This window comes from Theropithecus gelada, chromosome 15, assembly GCF_003255815.1.
Source record: "Theropithecus gelada isolate Dixy chromosome 15, Tgel_1.0, whole genome shotgun sequence".
Lineage (NCBI taxonomy): Eukaryota > Metazoa > Chordata > Mammalia > Primates > Cercopithecidae > Theropithecus > Theropithecus gelada.
Window position 1 is genome coordinate 78,628,522 of NC_037683.1, and position 21,884 is coordinate 78,650,405.

Genomic DNA, 21,884 nt, shown 5'->3' on the forward strand with positions numbered 1-21,884 from the left:
TGGAAGACAGTGTGGTGATTCCTTAAGGGTCTAGAACTAGAAATACCATTTGACTCAGCCATCCCAGTACTGGGTATATACCCAAAGGATTAGAAATCATGCTGCTATAAGACACACACATATGTATGTTTATTGTGGCACTATTCACAATAGCAAAGACTTGGAACCAACCCAAATGTCCATCAGTGACAGACTGGATTAAGAAAATGTGGCACATATACACCATGGAATACCATGCAGCCATAAAAAAGGATGAGTTCATGTCCTTTGTAGGGACATGGATGCAGCTGTAAACCATCATTCTCAGCAAACTATTGCACGGGCAGAAAACCAAACACCGCATGTTCTCACTCATAGGTGGGAATTAAACAATGAGAACACTTGGACGCAGGAAGGGGAACATCACACACCAGGGCCTGTTGTGGGATTGGGGGAGGGGAGAGGGATAGCATTAGGAGATATACCTAATGTAAATGACGAGTTAATGGGTGCAGCACACCAACATGGCACATGTATACATATGTAACAAACCTGCACGTTGTGCACATGTACACTAGAACATAAAGTATAATTAAAAAAAAGAAAAAACCAGCATTTATGACCTTTGTAAGTCAGTGTCTTTACCATATATGTAGGATGGAATTCTTTCATAAGTCGGGTAAATTATATTTTTAACTCTGGCATTTGTTCTTGTGGTAAGAGTTCATGTTTTAGCTGCTTTAGAGAAAGCTGGCCCCACTGATTTGGCCCTAAGGTTAATATCTGCTATAAAGCATAGGCAGTCTCTAGTGTAGAGTCTGTGCAGCCATGCACATATCAGAAAGTGGTGGCCACAAGACATACGCCCGAATGTAGCTGTGTCTACACTATGGTCATCATCTGGATATCACTGGTGAGTCCAAAGCTCGTTGTGAGGAGGGAAAGACTATGAATAAGTAACAGAATTTAGGAACGAATAGTACTTGTGAACTCAGTAAACCCAGACTATAGGATTTCCATATTGTATTGACCACCGTTGGTTATAATGATGGAATCAGAGGTCTTTTAATTATGATGGTAGTTCCTTTGGTTTTATTATAAGTGACTTTTTTCTTTCTCAACTGATTTGGTCCAGATTCTTATTTCTTAAACTGAAGTAGACATATAGATCCACATCATATGTTTCATTAAGAGTTAAATTATCCTTATGTCCTGAAAATAGCCGTCTAGTGTCTAGCCCAGGGTCAAATGCAATGAAAGCAAGCCAGCCAGTTTTTTGCTGTTGTTTTGTTTTTGTTTTTTTAGTGGTACAATTCCATAGTCCTGCCTCTCATATATTTAGCACCTTTAGCCCACATAATTCAAGAAGCAAATTATTAAGGTATTGTCTGGCTCTGTGACCCACTAGTATGCGTCAGTGAAGCCAGTGCTAGATTTGGATCTGGGTGTTCATGAGAAATGTGTTGATGAGAAATTATGTTTTCCCTTGATACATCAGAAGGATTTGAAATGCATTATCACAGTGTTCTCGAGGTAGATGCAGCAACAGTTGTAGTAATGGTAAAATTAGAAAATTTGATTTGGGAACATTTTTTAAGATTTCAGATATTTTCCCAGTTGCCCAAGAGTTTGTTTTTTATTCATCAAGTTTTTTTCCCAGAAAATAACATAAATGGTATATGTGCTCCATGAATGATTGATGAAACAGCAGTACACTGACTGGCAGTACACTGACTGGCAGTACACTTGACTGGCTGTTCCAAAACTTACATGACCAAAGTCAGAGTCCATCCTCTACATCCAAAAAAGCAAGGTGTTTTTTTTCTTCCTACTGCTTTCTTATGTTGTTAGTGTCAGACTTGCCCTTACCTCTACCTGTGGTTGTTGGTTGTTTTTTTTTTTTTTTTTTTTTTTCTATATTTAGTCGATGTCATTTTAGAAATACATCCCTGGAGCCTTCATCTCCACAGAGATTTGTTGCAGGTATCTTGAAAGGAGAGAAAATTACTTACTTGCATTTCTTGTTCTCTGCAGATACACAATCCCAGTAGATCATCACTTGCCTGGCCTCTGTCCTCCCTGAGTTGAGGATAATTGGCTTGTTGTTATTAGACACTATTATGGTTATTATTTTCGTTTCAAAAAGACTTGAAGGCATACAGTTCAGGGCCCCTGAAGGAAAGGCACATTCAGACAGATGCATACCTCCTGCTGGTAGGCAAAGTCAATAGCTTAGAAACTTGAGCCTTTAATATCTGAACTGTTTTTTACTGAGACATAAGAACATATTGAGTAGTGAAAATTGCATTCACAAACTATCAGAGAAGCAGAATTAGAATATTTTTTAATGTTTTTGGCATTGCAGATGCCAAAAATTTGTAAATTTGTAAATGCCATTATAAATTTGGCAGTCACATACATAGTAGGCCCTTCATGTTCTGAAATCAGATGCTTAATCTCTTAATTTCTAACATTTTTTGTATGTATTTACATACATTGAAATATAGAAATGAACTTGCAGAGAATCATGATAGCAGTTGATACAGCGCTACAAACAGTCTCTGCTCTGAATGGGGGCTCTCTCCTTGCCTAACCTGGCTTTCAGTGACTAATGGTGGTTCCCTGGGAGGCAGAAAAAAAAATCACTGCCTTTCTTGGGCAGAATTGGAGAAGTTATGTGGGCCATTTCTCAGCTTGTGTGTTTTGTGGATAACAGAAGAAAGCATTCTTCAGGGCCACCCTGAAGGTCATTCAGATATCCCATTTTTAAAGAATGGAATGTATAGCTTTGATATTGTGGCTTGAAAGTAGGCACAGGGTGCCTAGTTTGCCTACAACTGGACAATATATGAATCTTCCAAAAAGTAATACTCTTTTCTGAATCAACTGTAAGCACTTTTCAAAGAGTGAGTTCACATAAGGATCACAGGTGTGATGTTCTCACCCGAAGGGTGTGATACATCTTCAAACACTCAGAAGAGGCAGGTTGGCTCTCACATGTTAGGGTATATGTTTCAATTTCCACATGATGAATTATAAAGATAAATATACAAAGGTATTTCTTGTCCATTATAAAATAATTAACGTTTACAACTCTGATCTTAAAAAGAGTTGAATTCATGGTAACTTAGCAACACTTCAGTGGAGTCAATTTTACAACATATCTTACGGAAGTCTGAATCGGACAATAGGATTCCAATTAAACTGTTAATTGTATCATTTAATACTTGGCATGTAGAGCGGAAGCCTGACACAGAGAGAATAAAGTAGATATAGCGTTAATGATACAATTCAGCTGATTCTTTTCTAAACATATGACAATAATTTCGTGACATACATATCAGTATTTTTTAAATAACTAGGTATTATAATTGAGGATCAATACATTTTTTTAAAAAAACTTCCAACAGAATTTAGTATTACATGTGCATTTTATGCTGAAATAAGGTGATTGCCTAACCATCTAGAAGTTTCCAGAACACTCAGAATGAAATCCAAAGGCCTTATCATGGCCCACTAGACCCTACACAGTCCAGCCACTAGAGTCGTACAGACCCTATCACGTATTCTTCTCTTTGCTCACTGCCTTCCTACCACATTAGCCTTCTGGCTGCTCTTTGAACACAGCAAACAGTTCTGTCTCAAGCTCTTTCATTTGCTCTCCTTTCTGCCAGGAAAATTCTTCACCTGTGTTCATTTCCTCACTTCAATCCAGTTTCTGCTCAGATATCACCTCCTCAGAAAGAATTTTCTAGATACCCCAACTTAAAATGCCTGCCCTCATCACTCTCCAGTCTCTGGCCCTGATTTATAGGATCTCTTACTCTCTAACTTTATATTTTTTTATCTACTTGTATATTTACTGACTGTCTCGCCTAATAGAATGTGATCTTTTTTGAAACCAAATTTTGTCTCTCTTGTCTGAACCAAGACCCTGCTACAGAGTAGGAACACAATAAATATCTGCTGAATAAATAAATGTGAATTTTCTTGGAAAAGTTGAATTTGCATTTCTAAAATGATACCAGAAAACTATTTGTTATGAACATTCTCCTTAGTTGTTCACATGATTTCAGGGTTATTGTATTTTAACAGAAGGCCAAGGTGGGCGGATCACCTGAGGTCGGGAGTTCGACACCAACCTGACCAACATGGAGAAACCCTGTCTGTACTAAAAATACAAAATTAGCCAGTCGTGGTGGCGCATGTTTGTAATCCCAGCTACTCGGGAGGCTGAGGCAGGAGAATCGCTTGAACCCAAGAGGCGGAGGTGGCAGTGAGCCGAGATCATGCCCTTGCACTCCAGCCTGGGCAACAAGAGCGAGACTCCATCTCCAAAACAAAAAAAGAGAAAGAGAAATACAAAGACCTAAAACTCAAACTTAGAAATGTATAAAGAAAGACTCATTCTCTATCTGTGATATTCATTCCTGAAAAGATTTATTAACATTCACCTGACTCGGTATTGTTTTTCTGTATTATTATATAATGAATGACATCTTTTAAAATAAATATTTTTATTATGTAGTTAATATATGCTCACATTAGAAAATGTGGTAAATACAGGCCAGGCATGGGGGCTTGCACCTGTAATCCCAGCTATTTGGGAGGCTGAGGCAGGAGGATCTGTTGAGTCCAGGAATTCGAGACCAACCTGGGCCACACAGTGAGACCCCATCTTTAACAAAATAAAATAATAAGCTGGGCATGGTAGCAAGTGCCTATGGGAGGTGAGGAGCATAAGATCACTGGAACCCAGGAGTTCAATGCTGCAGTGAATCACTATAATGGCATCACTGCACCCCAGCCTGGACAATACAGCAAGACCCCCATCTCTAAAAAAAAAAAAATTAATTTTTTAAAAAGATAATCTAGGAAATACAAAAACTTCTACCCAGAAATTGCCACTGGTTAAATGTTTTCTTTTTGGGTTAAATAAAATTGGGATCCAGTTGTTTCCCGTGAACTATTTAACTATATTTTTCTCTTAACATTTTTTATTTGCAATTGTATCTTAAGCATTTCTTGCCATTAAATATCTTCAGAAACATAATGTTTAATGTCCTCGTACTATTTCATTATGTTTATGCCTTACACATTATTTAGACATTCCCTTATTCTTGAACATTAAGATGGGTTTTGGTGTTTTGATACAGTTTTTTAAAATGCTATCATGATTATCTTCATATACAATCGTACATATATCTTTGGATAAGTTCAAGTAAAAGGATATAAACATTTAAAGTAACTAATACTACTTTAATGAAATGTGTGATCTCAATGCTAATAAAGTAGTAGATATTCCAGTTTACTTGGGGGTAGGAATATTTTGACGTATGGAGTGTTTTTATGTAAATGAGCTCATATATCTTGCTTCAACTTAACCATTACATTATAAACATCTTTCCATGTTACTACTGATATATGTCTACTTCATTTTTAACTACTTATATGCATACAATTTTATATCTAAATGAGCCATAACTTGTTTAATCAGCATCCTACTAGATTATCTTTTTAATGATATTTACTTTCTCCTCCTAGTTTCTCACTAGTACAAATATTGTGCTGCAGTTGTAACTATCTTTGGTTATTTGTGTAAATTTCTAGAATTCGATTTCTGGGTCAAAAGTTTTGACATTTTAAATTTTGACAAATACTGCCAAATTTCCGTCTACAAAAGTTTTATGAATTTATATTCATAGAGACAGTAAAGGAGAGTTTTTCCAAACCAACTATAACATTGGGTCTTTTAACCTCTGACAGCTTTGTAGAGTATATAAGGTATCTTACTTTAATTTTCATTTCTTTAATTCCAAATAAAATGAGTCATTTTTTTATGTTTGTTAGCCATTTGTCTTATCCTTTAAATTTTTAAAATTTGAAAATTTTAGAGACTTGCTATCTTTCTTCAGCAAGATAAATGCAATTAGGAGCAAATATTCTGTTCATGCTTTACTTTAAAAATCATTTATTTCAAGTCTTTGTTAGTATGGGTAAAAATGTTACATAACATTTTATTTCTATTTTTGTGTTGTTTTTGCTTTTTTTTAGTAAGTGATTCACTGCTTTAAAATTTTTTTCCATAGGAATATAAACATTTATTTTCACATAGCTCTTATATTATGATCTTATAAATTATTTTTACAAATTGGTAATATGTCACTGAATTTTAGAAAAGTCATGGATAGAGTTATATATAGAATTTTGTCATATATTTTGGCATGCAAATGAAAGTATTCATTTATTTTTAATAATTACTTATAGAGTTGTAAACTTAAGGAATTCATTAAGGTAATCAATTACAAGATATTATTCACTAGACCTACTATTTATGATAATGAATATATTATTAACACTAATGTAGGTAACAGTATAGTTACATGGGTAGTTTTCTTAAGATTTCACATACATTATTTCATTTGACTCTTGGGCTAACCTTTGAACCTTACAAAAAATTACGTGATCACAATTGAAATCACACAGTGGTAACCTGGGTCTGTGTAACTTCAAACCCACACTTATTCTTCTTCTTATAACTTAGTAAATAGATCTACAGAATTGAGAGGCCCTCTGCCATCATCATATAATAATTGCTATTCTTGCCACCATAAATAAATGAGAATGAGAAGGTCAGCTTCTCTTTTTCTGTGTATTATAATCACAATCACTTATATTTGAATAGCATTCTAGTTATAAGTTGATTTCACATCCTTTAACTTATTTTATCCTTGAAATAAGCATGTAAGTTAGATAAGACTAAAGGCAGTGTTTTGTTTTCATGCAAGAGGAAAAACATCTCAGGGAAATAAATGATCTTTTTGAGGTCAACGGTCAATGAAGAGACAGAATCAGAATTCAAGGCTTCTGTGTTTCAGATGGACAATGATGATTTGTCACTTGCCAAGTTGAATGCATACAATTTGATGTATTAGTAGCCTCTCTTTAAACAAGGTTGAAAAATGAAACAGAAAACAAAAGTACAGTCTTTGTTTTTCCATTTGCCTAATGTGTTACAATTCTTTACTGTAAAACAAGGCAGAGGTGAGATTTTACCTCTTTCTCCTGAGAATTCAATGGTGGTTTTAGTGTTCGTATGCCAAAAGTCTTTAGAAAAAGGCCAGTAAATGAAAGTGGTAAGAAATACACACATACACACACTCTCACACACACATCACTCTGATTCTAAATTTTGACTATTTTAAGGTTTGAAGTGTGTGAACAAGCTTAATGATTGGCATGTTGAAGCCAAGATTTTATTTTGGACTCATTTCCATTTTAAATATAATAGAGTTTATTATTATTTTATTAATAATATTGCTTATATTTTCATATTATATACATTAAATGCATTTTCAAAAATAATGGATTTCTTAATTGATTTTATTGTGCTTATTTCTAATGTAAATATGCCATAATTTAAGTGGAAATCATAAGAAACTGGAAGCACTTAATACGTTTACCTTCCAAGAAAACTTGCTGGAATCCTTGTACATACTTGCCTGTAGTCTATATTGCCACATCTAGGAATATTGCTTAGTATATTTTGTAAGCTTTGTCTGGCAGAAATACATATTTTTCCTAAAGCATACCCCAGAGGTCATTATCACTGAGAGGGGACAGACTGCCAACCTTCATCGGTAAGATTTTTACTTCAAGTTGCTTTTTCTTAGGGTAGTGATGAGTGCTGAATCTTTCAGAAATATTTTTTGTTGAATTCTGATTTATTTGTGAGTTTGGTAGAAGCAGCAGACTTGCCTATGATAGTAAAGTGACTTTTTCCACTAAGACTATCTATCTCTAATAAGGATCAAGTCTCGGTGAGGATTACCTCTTTATCATTCTATTTAAATGAGTTGAGGCAACTGCTTTCAATAATGAAATGATTTCATGGCAGGTTTTATACTATACCAACCATATAGACTCCCAGCTTGACTTTTTTTGAGAGGAAAAATAGGTAGAGTGCTAATTTTTGTCATTAATATTAGCTGCATATATGTCTTTTCTCTTGGAACAGCTCAATGGTTATTCGGGACTTAACCTTACGCAGTGCTGCTAGCTTTGGCTCCTTCCACCTGATCCGTCTACTCTACGACGAATATATGTTTTACTTAGTAGAACATCGTGTTGCTCAGGCAACAGGAGAGACTCCCATAGCAGTCATGGGCGAGGTAAGAGAGACTGAAAGAGCTGTGACCCATTGGGTTATTAAAAATAAACCAGAATTATACTTCAGTCTAAATATATTAATTACTGATTAAAACTATGGTTCCTAACCAAGTCAGCCTCAGACTCAGGAGGGGCTGTAGAGTTATTGCAAGAGTTCCTTAAATTCCTCTGTTCTTATGTGCTTAATCAAAAGATTCTAAAATTGTAGATTATATCGTGAAAGTTCATGGAATGTCTCTCTATATTATACAGGTGCCTATTTAAAAGAAAAACTTGAGAACCACTGGAATATGAAAAATATTTTGAGTGGGAAAAAGATTGATGCTCCTGATAAAGCAAAGGGCTAGGAATACAATGGAAAAGGTTAAATATGTATTTTGTAGACTCTTTTCCCCAGTCCCCAGGAACAAGTAAATGATTCTGTTTTAGAAGGATAAAGATGGTAATGATGATAACTAACATTTTTTGGACACTTAATATGTGCCAGGCACAGTTCTATGTTTTTTACATGTAATAAAGCACTCAATGCAAGTCTTTGAGATAGGTTCTACTTTATTCTATTTTACAATAAGCATCCAAGGTTTATGCAGAAAGCTAAGACACAGAAAGGTTAAATGATTACTCAGCTAAAAAATGGTAGAAATTTTTTTCAAACACAGTCTGATTTTCAGACCCATGCTTCTAACCACTAGTGATGTGAGGGGGAAAATTCTCTTCTTCAGAATTTCTGAATAGTAATCAAAATGGCTTATCAAAAAGCTAAAACTCTGAATATAAACAAGGGCTGGTTCATATAATAAGGAATAGATGCAAATGCTCAAATGGTTCAGCACTGGCTTATTTTGTTACATTGAATGCAGGAGGCAGGGGTAGTTTATACCTTGTTGAATTATACCAGATTAGAAAATGTGACAAATTTCCCAAGGCTGTAAAAAAGACATGTTCACTTTTAAGCTATGTGTATGTGCTTATATAAATAAAAAAGAGTGAAAATAGATATTATTCAATGCTTTTCCTAGTTTAATATAATAAGGCATAAATAAAAATACATTAAAATACGTCAAGGACCTCCCTAATATTCTAGTATAAATAAAATGCATGTCAAACTTGCCTAGAAGGTCATTTGAAATATTCATCTTTTCCACTTCTTTAAAACCCCTTGCTGTATACCAGTCTAAATGTCTTTGTATGATGTTCCCTGATAATGGTTAAGCTTTAATGATGCCAAATATATGTGTGAGATTAAGCAGGAATCACTGTGGCTTTTCATTGTAAGCAGGACCTCATGTGACCAAAGCAATCTGGACTTTTCTTATATTTGACTTCCCCTCGTTGCCTCTTTCTTTAGTTGTTTTGTAGATGCCTTGTTGGAAAATGCCCAGTTAGCACGTGGACTCAGTACCCTAAAATTTCTTAACTCAGGGTTCAAGACTTCAGAAATGGACCTTGTCTTTTAGTATACTTAACACATTTGCCATCTACCTCATACACTCCAGGACTTCTTTAACAGGATAAACAGGATAATGATGGCAGGGATTCTCATTAATACCATGTGGCTAATCCTGATGCATGGCCTTTGCTTTCCTTGTATCTCTAGGGAACAAAGGCAGTGGACATGAGCCAGTCACACAGTGTGAAGGCTTAGCAACCTCCTGGTATGCTTGCAGAGGTGGCACCAGAATTAAAATGGGCTACATAATCTATAGTGCCAACTAACCATCCTAATAGGTATTCTTTTTTTTTTTTTTACTACATGTAAACGATCTAAATGAACATGACAGATTTTACATGAGGCAAAGATATATACATAAAATCTAAATTAAAAAAAAAAAAAAACGCGGTCAAAGATCTAAGCATACTTCTTGATTTCTTTGCTTACTCAGTTTATAGGAAAGCCCTTTGACCTGCCTATGCTCATCCGTTATTTACCCCAAAAGGCAAATTCAGACTAATTTTATAGGTTGGTCTCCCCATACAGCATTGATGCCTCATACACCTGTTTGCTCTCATAGATCTAGTGGCCATGGTCATACTATCATATCTAAAATTTCATGATTTGGGAAAAAGGAGAAGGAAATTCAAAAAATTAAAAAGTCTGTTTTCTCATGTTCTCCTCACGTTATCCTAAGTCTACCTTCTCTTGGTCCCTTGGGTGACTTCCTTTTCCAATCACCAACTCCAGATGTGCCTGTGTACATAGTGGGAGTAACACATCAGGCCAAAATCCATTGAAATCCATAAAAATCACCATCACTCCCAGTCACAGCAGGTGGTTTGGAATAATGATTAATAATAGCAACCACAAAGACAATAACAATTGTCACTATTTATTGAGAGCATATCATATATTTAACGAAATTAATAATCTTGCTCTATCTACTAATGGCTCTCTCAGTAAATGGTGCCACAATCCTCCCAGTTGATTATACCAGACACATCAGCATTCCCTTTTTATGTCCTTCTATCTTGACTCCCATCTCCAACCAATTACCAAGTTTTCTGTTTCTGAAATCCCTCAGAGTGCAGTCAGTATCGTCTTATGAAAATGCAAAGCTGACTGTGTCATCCCCCGCTTGAAACCCTTCAGTGGCTTTCCCTTGTGTTACGAACATGAGCTTTTGCATGATCTGGCCCTGCCCCTCTGATCAACGTCAGCCTCCCACTTCCTACTCTTTCTGTTGCAATCACAGTGGCCTTTTCTCTGTTTTCATTCACCAAGCCTTTCTCATCCTTGGACTGCGGCATAAATGGTTCTTTCTACCTAGAAGCGTCTGCCCATCTCCTCGCACCCATTCTAACTCCTACTTCATGTTGTAAAAATCAGTTTCTCAGGGAGACTCAGTTCCTCCAGAATACCTTAAATAGTTCAAGTCTTTCTGATTTGTACTTTTACTTGTCATTCTAGAAGCTCCACAATACTAATTGCACAGTTCTTTGTTTGATTTGTATAATCAAAGATGTAATACCTGGAAACAATAAAGGACTTTGAGTCAGAAGTGAATTCTACTTCTAACTCTGTCGTGTCTACTAGTATAATCTTGGGCAAATCATGTTGACTTGTGTTGAACTCCAGACTTCTGATCTCTGAAATTGATTTATCATTTATTAACAAGTTTTTCTTGTGCAAATACTCTATGCCAAAGCTATCATGATTGGGACACAATGATGAGCAAAATAGATTTTTACCCTGCCTTTGAGGAGCTTAGATTTCAAGTGGGGGATATATATTTAAATAGTCACATAATTATAGCCACAAACTTTGTTACATGCTATGAAAGAAAATTAAAGGGATATAAGAATGCTTAAAGCATGGGGCCCTAAATCTAGCCTGGTAGGACCAGGGAAGGTTTTCCCAAGGAAGTGATGTTTGAGGTGAGAACTAAAGGACAAAAGATGTTAACTCTGTGAAGAGAGAATCTGAAGGTAAGGGGTGAAAAACACCCCAGGCACAGGGGAATGTGCTCAGGCCCTGACAGATGGGAGGGGGCACAGCCAAGGTGAAGTTTTTCTGGGAAACCTAACGTTCAAGCACCACGGAGACCAAATAAACACTGTCAAATGCAACTGACAAGAGGAAAAATTGAATTAGGATAGAAAGTCTAAATTTCAAATGAAGCTAACACCTACATAGCAATTGTGTGCCAGGTACTGTTCTAAGTGCCATATATATGTGTTAATAACTCACCACAGACCTATAAGTGGATACTATTATTACACCTGTTTTACAGATGATGAAATGAGAGGCCAGGCGCAGTGGCTCATGCCTGTAATCCCAGCACTTTGGGAGGCCAAGGCGGTGGATCACCTGAGGTCAGGAGTTCGAGACCAGCCTGACCAACATGGTGAACCCCCGTCTCTACTGAAAATACAAAACAGTTAGTCCCAGCTACTCAGGAGGCTGAGACAGGAGAATTGTCTGAACCCAGGAGGCGGAGGAGGTTGCAGTGAGCCGAGGTCACACCACTGAACTCCAGCCTGGGCGACAAATCAGGACTCCATCTCCAAAAATAAAAAGAAGAACAAATGAGACACAGAACCAAAAAGTAACTTGCCCGAGGTCACACAACTACTAAATTGTGAAATCAGGTCCCGAAACCATGCCGTCAGGCACCAAAGTCTTTGCTGTTAATCTACCATGCTTATGACCTGCTACAGATTGGAGCAGGATTGGAGTAAGAACAGTTTCAAGGGCAAACCTGCAAAATAGTCACAAACTTTGCTGGGCATTTGTTTTGCCTTTATAGGTGCTTGCTTTGGAAAAGGTGTCAGTTAAATAGTTTCATAAGCAAAGAAAAAGACTTTCCTTTTAAAGTGACTTAAGAACAATGAATGTATCTTTTCAATAATGTGAACTCAGTAAATGAGTTTTAAAATTAACATTACTTAACATTATTTGAGCAGGCAGGCAGGAAAGAACATGTTTTACATATAAAAATACACAAGCATACAAACCATTACTTTTGAATTCACTGTAACACTGTCATTTCAATTGTTGCTGGTGTTACTGAAATAAAGACTGCTATACAGTGGACTCCCCTAAACTGGAAGCAGCTTCACAGTCCCAAAAAATTTTCCTCTAAATGTCAGTATGCTACTACATTAATACTGACTAGTAAATTATTTAAAGCATATGCAATTCTAGAGTTTCTTTTATTTTTGCCTAAATGGTAAAAAGGAAACAATTTATTTATTGCTAGAATTTATATAATTTTTAAATTTTCATTTAAATATTACAAATTTATCCACAAGCTTTCTGGCAGTGGTGAAATTTTAAGAGTAGGAATAAAATAAACAAGTTGCATCTGTTTACACACCTGTTAAATAAACAATTTTAAAAATCATAAAACTTTCTGTACAACTCTGACCAGAAAAATTGAGCAGAAAAATGTCCTTTTATTCAAGTGTTATGGCTGTTTAGAATCTTTCTGCTTTATTTCTTTAAAACATACATAGTGCATTAATATATTCACTAAATCTGTAAAATTTTTATTGCTTCATAAAATTATTTTGTTACAAATCTTTTAATAATCTATTAAATATATCTAAATTCTTTTAATCATAATTTATACTTAATATTATATCTAAGCCACCTCTTTAGCCATTTTCAAATAAAGAGGAACCGGTAGAGTCTTTAAGTATTTAATTGTGAATATCAATATAGAAAAGATAATATTTCAGTAATATTTTTTGAGAAAAATTTAACCTGTAACAATTTAACATCAAAAGAAAAATGTCTTGGATTCATCAAAATTGATGTACTTGGTTAATTTTTTTTGGAAGGAAAAAAAATCTTCAACCTAAAAACTGAAGAAGTGCAATAATAATTGAACATGTAAGCTTTTGGGATAAAAGCTCAGTGAAAGAATTCCATTTGGTGGAAGTAGAATTACAGTCACAGTAAACAAGTATTGGTGCTTAAAGTAAAATCAAACCAAAGAAAAACAAAGTTTAGCGAGCATTGTGCTAGTGTGACTAGGGAATACACTTTAAATGTGCCTGTTGAACAATAGACTTGTTATAACAGAGTATTTTAAAAGGAAAGAACATTATCACAAGTCAAGATAGTTTGCAGGAAAAAAAATAGAATCTTGGAACAGTAGTAGCTTAGAAAATGTAAGGAATGTTTGTCAAAAGTTATATTGTTGATTGTTATTTATAGTAAACCTTATTATTTACTATATTAGTATTTTTCTAATTGAGGGCAGGCCTTGTGCCAATCACTATGCTAGGTGTCTTACATTCTTATTTAATATTGACCAAAACCTTGGAAAAGATGTCTTAGTATCCCTATTTCACCAGCGAGGAAAACAGAAATTGAAAGTTGTCCCAAGTCAAAACTAGCAAGTTTTGAAAGTAGGACTGCCTCACTTCAAATAGTCAAATGGGATGGGCTTAATCTATATTTCAGTTTTTCACCATATAAATTACATAGTTTCAGAATAGGGACTATGTGTTTCAGAATAGGGACTATGTGTTTCAGAATAGGAACTGTGTGCAACTCCCCAAAACACATAAACACATAGACACACATTTTCTCTCTGACAATCACAAGCCAGGTGCTTAGCTTATAAGTTATTATTATTTTGTTTCATAGTTTTTTTCCTCTGCCTTACAGGATGCCTCTTAATACTCTTGCCATCTTTTCCCCTTGCAATTTTTGTTAGTAGATGTTTGGAATATGAAAACTAAATGGATATTAGTCTAAGCAAATTGCATTTGGAAAACTAAATCTGCCAGAAAATAACAAATTACACCCTTCAGCTCCTCTACACCCATCCTGAGATCAGACCTAAATCAAACATTTTTTTAAACAATTCATAGTTTGGTTTTAGTTGTAAATCTGCTCATCTACTTTAGCACAATTTCTGACAACTTGAAAATAAATTATAAAAGTGACCCCAAAGTTCCAGAGAATTGGCACCTTGTCCCATTTTTCTTCCTTTTTCCTGGTTTGTCATTCTGTTCATTTCTCTTCTTGCATTTGAGAAAAGAATCTGTTGACTCAGCAGCCCAGGGCTACGGTTCTTTCCCTCTGGGATCCCTGCTCATTAGCTTCCTATGCATGGCTTTCTTCCCTGCTGACTCTGGGCTATAACCTCTCCTCTCATCCTCTTCAGGGAATGGAGAAAATTTTGCTTATAATGTGATCTAAACAATCACACAATAGGTACCCAAAAACTACTCACTCAAGGAAGGAAGTACAAAGGAGTGAGAGAAGGACAGACTGCCAATTGATAGGACGTCTTGGATTTCATGATTGATACACTAGATTTCTTTACCCCGGGGGAGGGGGGAACTCCTAGACCAAAAAGTGTACCTTCTCCTCAGAAAGTGCCTGTCAATACTATTTCAGAGAAATACAATAAAGTTGGACTTTCATAGGTGCTTATAAGAGCACTTTTCCTAAAGAGCTTAGAAGTGGGAAAAGAAACCAAAATAGAAGTTGAAGACTTTTAAACATATTTCAAGGACTAAAATGGTCACTGTAGACATCAGGAGAGAAATCTCATCAGCACACAGTCCTCTTCAGCAAAGTCCACCACTAAGTTACTTGTTTAGTAAAGAGTTTCTCTGGTAGCACTGCAGCTATTTGGGCAGACCCAACCAGAGAAAAAGATTCCCTGGCATAGAATAAGCATGACGGTGCCACCTACTGGCCACTTTGCCACACTTTGTCATCCTGTGACACTTTGCCACGCTCTGTCATCAAGTGGCTCTGGCTTTGAGATAGTCTTTATGGTGGTTTTGCTCTCAACCACAGGTGAAGATGGTGGTTGCTGGCCCCCCCCGATAAATAAATAGCTCTTGTTTGGGATAGGTAAATTTCTAAACTCATAGGAATTGTTTTCTGCCTTTCTTTACACCATCGTTGTGTGAAATATACTGCCATAAAATGTCATAAAAATTAGAGATTTTCTGCAAGAATATGGGCCTTATGTGATGATAATACAAGCACTTCAAACGTGGTTGATGCTTGTTGTGACGGTTTTCTTAGTACAAAGGGAACATGTTTCTATATTGCCGCTCTGATTGTCTCTCCAGTTAATGATTTCCAGAAAAGAGAAGTGGTATAATCAAATTTAAGATATAGTCCTCTGATAGAATAAATTAATGCTATGCTTTCCTATTAAATAATATAGGTGTTTTCAAGGGGAGCCAGTATTAAATTAGGAGCAAGGTTCATTCTATTTCCCCAATAGCTTTACTTGCATAAAGGATGTGCTGCCTGGCCTAGCCCTACAATTTGCAGGGCCCAGGATACCATATGTCTAAATATTTTAAAAGTTATGAATCAGACTATAAATAAAATCTGTTCTATCCACCTGCCTTGACAAATAGGTCTTGATAACAACTTGGAAGGCTGAGTTTGGATTTGAAATTCTGTCTCCCCTGAGTTCCATACCAGAAAATAGTGACATATACATAGCCAGCCCCTGTCCCCAGCCTCTGGCCCCTAGACTGCTTCATCACTCCCCATCTTATATTATGAACAGCTTTGTGCTCAGATTTGTGGACACCTCAGCCCAGTCCTCAAGTTTTGTCTATGTTTTGCAAACAGCTGCCCCTTTTCGGCTATCTCTTCATGCCTCTGAATGGTAGAGTTGGAGAAGAGAGCTGCTGGGACCTGGAAGGGAACTCAGAGCCATGGGGCAGGGAATTCTAGGGTCTCAGATAACAAGAGGTGATCTGGGAGGAGGGAGGAAAGCACAGGCTCCAAGAAGTCACATCCAGTTGGCTCTGTGGACTCCTTACACTGTAAGAAAGGGAATGGCAATGGAAAAGACAAAACAGAGTTCTCCATAGTGTGGGTCTTGGGCCAAAGGCCCCTCTCACTTTGGCCTTAATGGTGGTATTAAATGCTCCTGTTTTTGAAACCACTTTTCTCTTCCAAGGCAACTGAGGCTGATATTGTAATCTGAACACTTCACCGCCTGCACACTCACTTGTGTGTCTTAGGCATTTAAAAACATTTAGGTACACCTGTTGCTGTGTGCCCAAGGCAGGCAGAAAAGCCTGAACAGTTAGAATCATGCTGCCCTGTGTACAGAGTGACCAGTAGCACACATTGCCAGGATAGCTGTCTAGCCCACAAGAGCAAGACCAACAGCGGCTACCAGTAGGATTTGCCCACGTGTGGAGCAAACTGCCAAAGATCTTGGCCTTCTTAGCAGGTTTCAATAAAAACTATTTAAAGATACATAGAAAAGTGCACATACACATACATAGAAAAGTAACCAAGGAACACAAAGTTTTACCAAATGGAATATTAGTAATCCTTGCAAATATTATGAAACCTGAAATTAAAGTCAGCAACCTTTTCCTTGGTTGTAAAACCATGTATCAATGCTAAATCCAAAATGCTTTGATTTATTTGGTTCTTGTTTGGGAAACATTTAAAGAAAATAATAATGCTCTGGACTCCTTATATTGAAATTTCAAGATGTTTCTTTTCACCATCAAAAACATCCAGAATAGCTGCCATTACCGACCTTTTTTGAATCACTTTTATTATCTTTTTTTTGTTTTTTTTTCTTTGAGATGGAGTTTCTTTCTTGTTGCCCAGGCTGGAGTGCAGTGGCAATCTCAGCTCACCACGACACAACCTCTGCCTCCCGGGTTCAAGCAATTCTCCTGCCTCAGCCTCCCGAGTAGCTGGAATTATAGGCATGCGCAACCATGCCTGGCTAATTTTGTATTTGTATTTTTAGTAGAGACGGAGTTTCTCCATGTTGGTCAGGCTGGTGTCAAACTCCCGACCTCAGATGATCTGCCTGCCTGGGCCTGATCACTTTTATTAACTAAGGTTAATAAAAAGATTGCAAAGCTATATATTATTTGTAAAATTCAGAATGTTGCAAAGTTCAAGCTAAGTATGGAATGGTGACATTTCTTCATAGGGCTTTTGTGAAGATTAATTTACGTAGGTGAGTAGAGTAGATAGGCAGGCAGACAGGAACATAGTAGGTTCTCGATCTTTGTTAGTTCCATCTCCTTCCCTTTGCATAAATATATACATATCTGATAAGTATTTGATTGCCTTCTACTCTGGATTAGATTTTTAAAAATCAATTCTGCATTGACAATCCAAGTAATAATTATATATAATTAGATCATCATTTTTTGGACCATACAAAGGTAAACTTAAAGTTGAAATTGATAAAACAGATGACAAAAAGACACATGAAGGCATTGATAATATTGTACTGCAACTGGAAGAATACCCTGCAAACAATTTTTGAGTCAAATGATTCATGATTTTGAATGTTGAGTCAAATGATTCATGGAATTACAAAGAATCCAACAGCATTCTTTGGTATGTAGCCAAAGTGGTAATCAAAAGCAAAATAATTCAATGCTTTGAAAAATACAAACAACAAAATAGAATGGGGAAACAAGTCAATTAGAAAAGAAAATGGGAACATTAGAGAAGAAGCATAAACATAATTAGTTCTAACTAGACAGTCATAGCTAGACTTGAATTAAATCTTAACTAGTAGAAATGAATGAAAGGTTTTATAAGTACTTGTGAAATGGAGAAAAAGGATAATATATATAATTTAAGCAAGTTAAAAGGTAATTTCCCAAAGAGATACCTTATTCCAGCCACAAAATAGAAACTATTTCAGAAAACTGTATAATCATTTGTTCTTTGGGCCTGTGACAGCTTAAAAATCTTCTTTCCTAGAGCAAATGATTAATTCACAGAAACTGGCAAAATGTATACGTATACACATACATACATATTTTATCCCCTGCATTTGTTTATCTAAAGTTACCATTGCTGGCAGAACTGGTCTCCAAGGTACCTGATAACCCTCAAGTGAGTAGTCTTTTCTGGTTAACATTTTCACATATGTGGACTATCTGTGCTGATGATCATGTTCCCAGGTCAGCAGGAATGCTTCTGGCAATGTGGTGTTTGCTTTCTGTGCTGGGCCGTGTCCACTGCCTGTGGTCACTTCCTCCATCTGATCACATGCCAGCACCTTGGCCTCTTACTGCTCTCCTCTGCACAGCATGGATCTTCATGGAGCCATTGAGAAGTGCTGACACAGAGGGCTTTCCAAGGTCTTTGGGGCTGCTTGTGGTGCAGCTGGTAGCATGGGTTGGTACTCATGAAACTGTCCGGAGAACCAGGATATATCCTCTTTTTTAGTGTGTACTTTAACATATTCGCTTGGATATGGAGCTTAGGACTGCTCTGGCCCCATTATCCCTCAGTATATTTTGGTTTCCTCAATTTTGGTTTCCACTTCTTTCTCTGAATGACTTCCTTGTCAACTTCCTTAACAACGTTCAGCTCTGTGAACCTCATAGACTTTTTAGATGCATATATGGTTTCAACAGTCTAGACCTTGAAATGCATGCTGTAAACACTTTCAGACCGTAGGAACTTGTATATAAAATTAAAAGTCTGTAAATGAAAAATAAAGTACAAATGTACTAGTGACAAATGTATCATAAAAGATGAATTGATTCCTACATACCATTGTACCCTACCCTTAGTGAAGAACATAAACAAAATTCAGCAAAAAATTACTATGTTCCAAATAGCTTAATCTGGTTGGATGTGTTTCCTCCGATACTAGAAAAAAAAAATGTCATATGGTTTCACTCAAGCAAATGTGATAATTTTAAAAAATAACTTATGTATGTGTAATAAGCAGTAGGGTGGGCATTAAGATGTCCACATCTTAATCCCTGGAACCTGTGAATATATTAAGTTACAAATGGAACTAAGGTTGCTAATTGGTTGAATTTAAATGGGGAGATTATCCTGGATTATCCAGGTGTGCCCAATGTAGTTACAAGAGTAACTACATTGTTAGTATGTAGAATACTAACTGAATACTAACTAGAATACTAATCGCTGGCTTTGAATGGAAGGAGGCCAGAAACCATATGTAGAATACGACATACTAACCTGAAGAGAGAGGTGGAAGAATCTGTGTCAGAGTGATGCAGTGTGTGAGACTCAACCTAACATCGCTGGCTTTGAATGGAAGGAGGCCAGAAACCAAGGAATGGTGACAACCTCTAGAAGCTGAAAAAGAGGGGAAAAAAATTGTTTTCTAGACACTTCAGAAAGAACCACAACTCTGCCAACACCTTGATTTTAGTGACTCCAAATCCATTTAGAAGTTCTGACCTCCAGAGTGACAAGATAGTAAGTTTGTCTTGTTTTTAGCCACTAAGTGTGGTAATTTGTTGCAGCAGCAATAAGTATCTGTTACAGAATGAAAGCTATCTTGCTCTGAATGAATATTGCTCAGTGATGACTTATGGATTATAGGTTCTTCTTCCAGTACATTATTTTTTTCTTGCTTCCACCTCTCCTTGCCACACATCTTACTGTCCTTTCTCCATTGATGACCCACCCTGAAAGTCATCATCATCTGGAACACTCCCTATTTGCTTTTACCTATGGAGAACTTCTATATTAGACTCTCTCTTTACATCTTCACCTGCCATCCAAATTGGAGCAAATGTCCCATTAGGGAAGCTTGCCCCACCTGAATTAATAATACATGTAACTTTTCCCCAATATTTTGTCTTGCAAACTTTCATGCAATCTTTTCTGTCACTCTAGACTTCCTTCTTCCACGAATGCATACAATTGAACACCAGCTTTGGTCTGTCTCTCTTTGCCTATATATGCAAGTGCCCAGCAAAAGTAGAGGAAGATTATTTTTCTAACTGTCTTTAAAAGCTGACACTTGTTTTTTCCCTTGTGACCTTCATCAGTGATGCCCATATGCATGAGCTGTGCTCTCTTGAAGCCTCCGGTTCCGTATCCTTCCTGTGACCCACGTCCTTATATATCTTTCTCAAAGATAAAAATCTTCTGTTCCCTTCACTGTTAATGAGCTGGAGCAGGTCTTCTAGGGTCTTACAAGCTCTTCCTCTAGTCAGATGTCAGCAAACAGTGGTCCACATGCCAAATCCAGCTCATCATCTGTTTTTGTAAATGAAGTGGTTGGTCTTGGGGTAAGGTCTTGGGGTAGGTTTGTTTGTTTGTTTGTTTTTGGAGACTGAGTCTCACTCTGTCACCCAGGCTGGAGTGCAGTGGCACAATCACAGCTCACTGCAGCCTCGACCACCTTGGAGGGTGATCCTCCCACCTTAGCCTCCCAACTAGCTGGGACTAGAGGTACGTGCCACCACGCCCAGCTAACTTTTTTGTATTTTTTGTAGAGATGGGGTTTTGCCATGTTGCCCAGGGGTCTCAAACTCCTGGGCTTAAGCAATCCGCACACCTGTGCCTCCCAAAGTGCTGGGATTACAAGCATAAGCCACTGTGCCCAGCCCTGTTTTTGTAAAGTTTTATTAGAGCTACATCACACACATTCATGTACCTGTTATCTATGGCTATTTTTGCACTACAATGGTAGAGTTGAGTAACTGTGACAGAGTCTCAATGCACTATAAAGCCTAAAATATTTACCATCTGGTCCCTTACTGAAAAACTTTACCAGCCCCTCTTCTTGACAATACACTTTTGTACTTTGCTGCTATCAGTTTTGTTTTATTTTGTTTTGTGGGTGATAGTTAACATAGTGACATTAGACTTGGACTTATAAATAGAGAAAGAGACAGGGAGGAAGGATGAAAATGTGCTTACCCATAAATCTGTAATCTGGATATACTAACAGGGAGATGTTCTGTAAGATGCAATTTTTCTATACAGCTTTTGGTATCCTTTCAGAGTACTGGGATAGTAGAGTCAGACTGATTCTGCATGTCTGGTCTGCAGTTCTTGGGAGATAATGATGATACTTATAAATAATAACAATATTGATAATGGTGGTCATTTGTTAAGTGCTTCCTATGTGCCAGGCACTATGTGAAGTACTTTAACTTGGTTCTTTGGAAAGACCCAAATTAACACTATTGGGGAACTTGTTACAGATTTGCTTAAACAATTAGCAAGCGATGGCTGTGCTTACAAAGAATTAATGATACGTATAACATAAATGTGATTATGATTACTCACTAACTCTTTCTCAGGGTGAGGTAAGCTCTTCTAGCAGGGAAGGTGTCCCTAAGGGTGAGGTCTTCATCCCAATCCCCTGAGCTCTTTCCTTCTGCCCTACTTCTGTTCCAGTATGTTTCTTGCCCCCCGCATGGATCCCCACCTGTTTGCTCTCTAGGCACCCTGACTTCCTCTGCATTGTTTCAGTGCCCAAACATTACAGAACAAGGCTTGCCTGCCTCACTATGAAAAGTCAGCTGTT

The 21,884-nt window shown here is 36.8% G+C and overlaps 1 protein-coding gene across 3 annotated transcripts in view; it reads left to right on the plus strand.

The window, feature by feature from the left end:
* Positions 1-21,884, plus strand: part of RFX3 (regulatory factor X3) — a 311,489-nt gene that overhangs the window by 274,502 nt on the left and 15,103 nt on the right. For all 3 annotated transcript variants that reach the window (XM_025360417.1, XM_025360416.1, XM_025360418.1), the window contains one exon: positions 7,997-8,150. In XM_025360417.1, the coding sequence (XP_025216202.1) occupies positions 7,997-8,150 (154 nt within the window). The remainder of the gene's footprint in view (positions 1-7,996; positions 8,151-21,884) is intronic.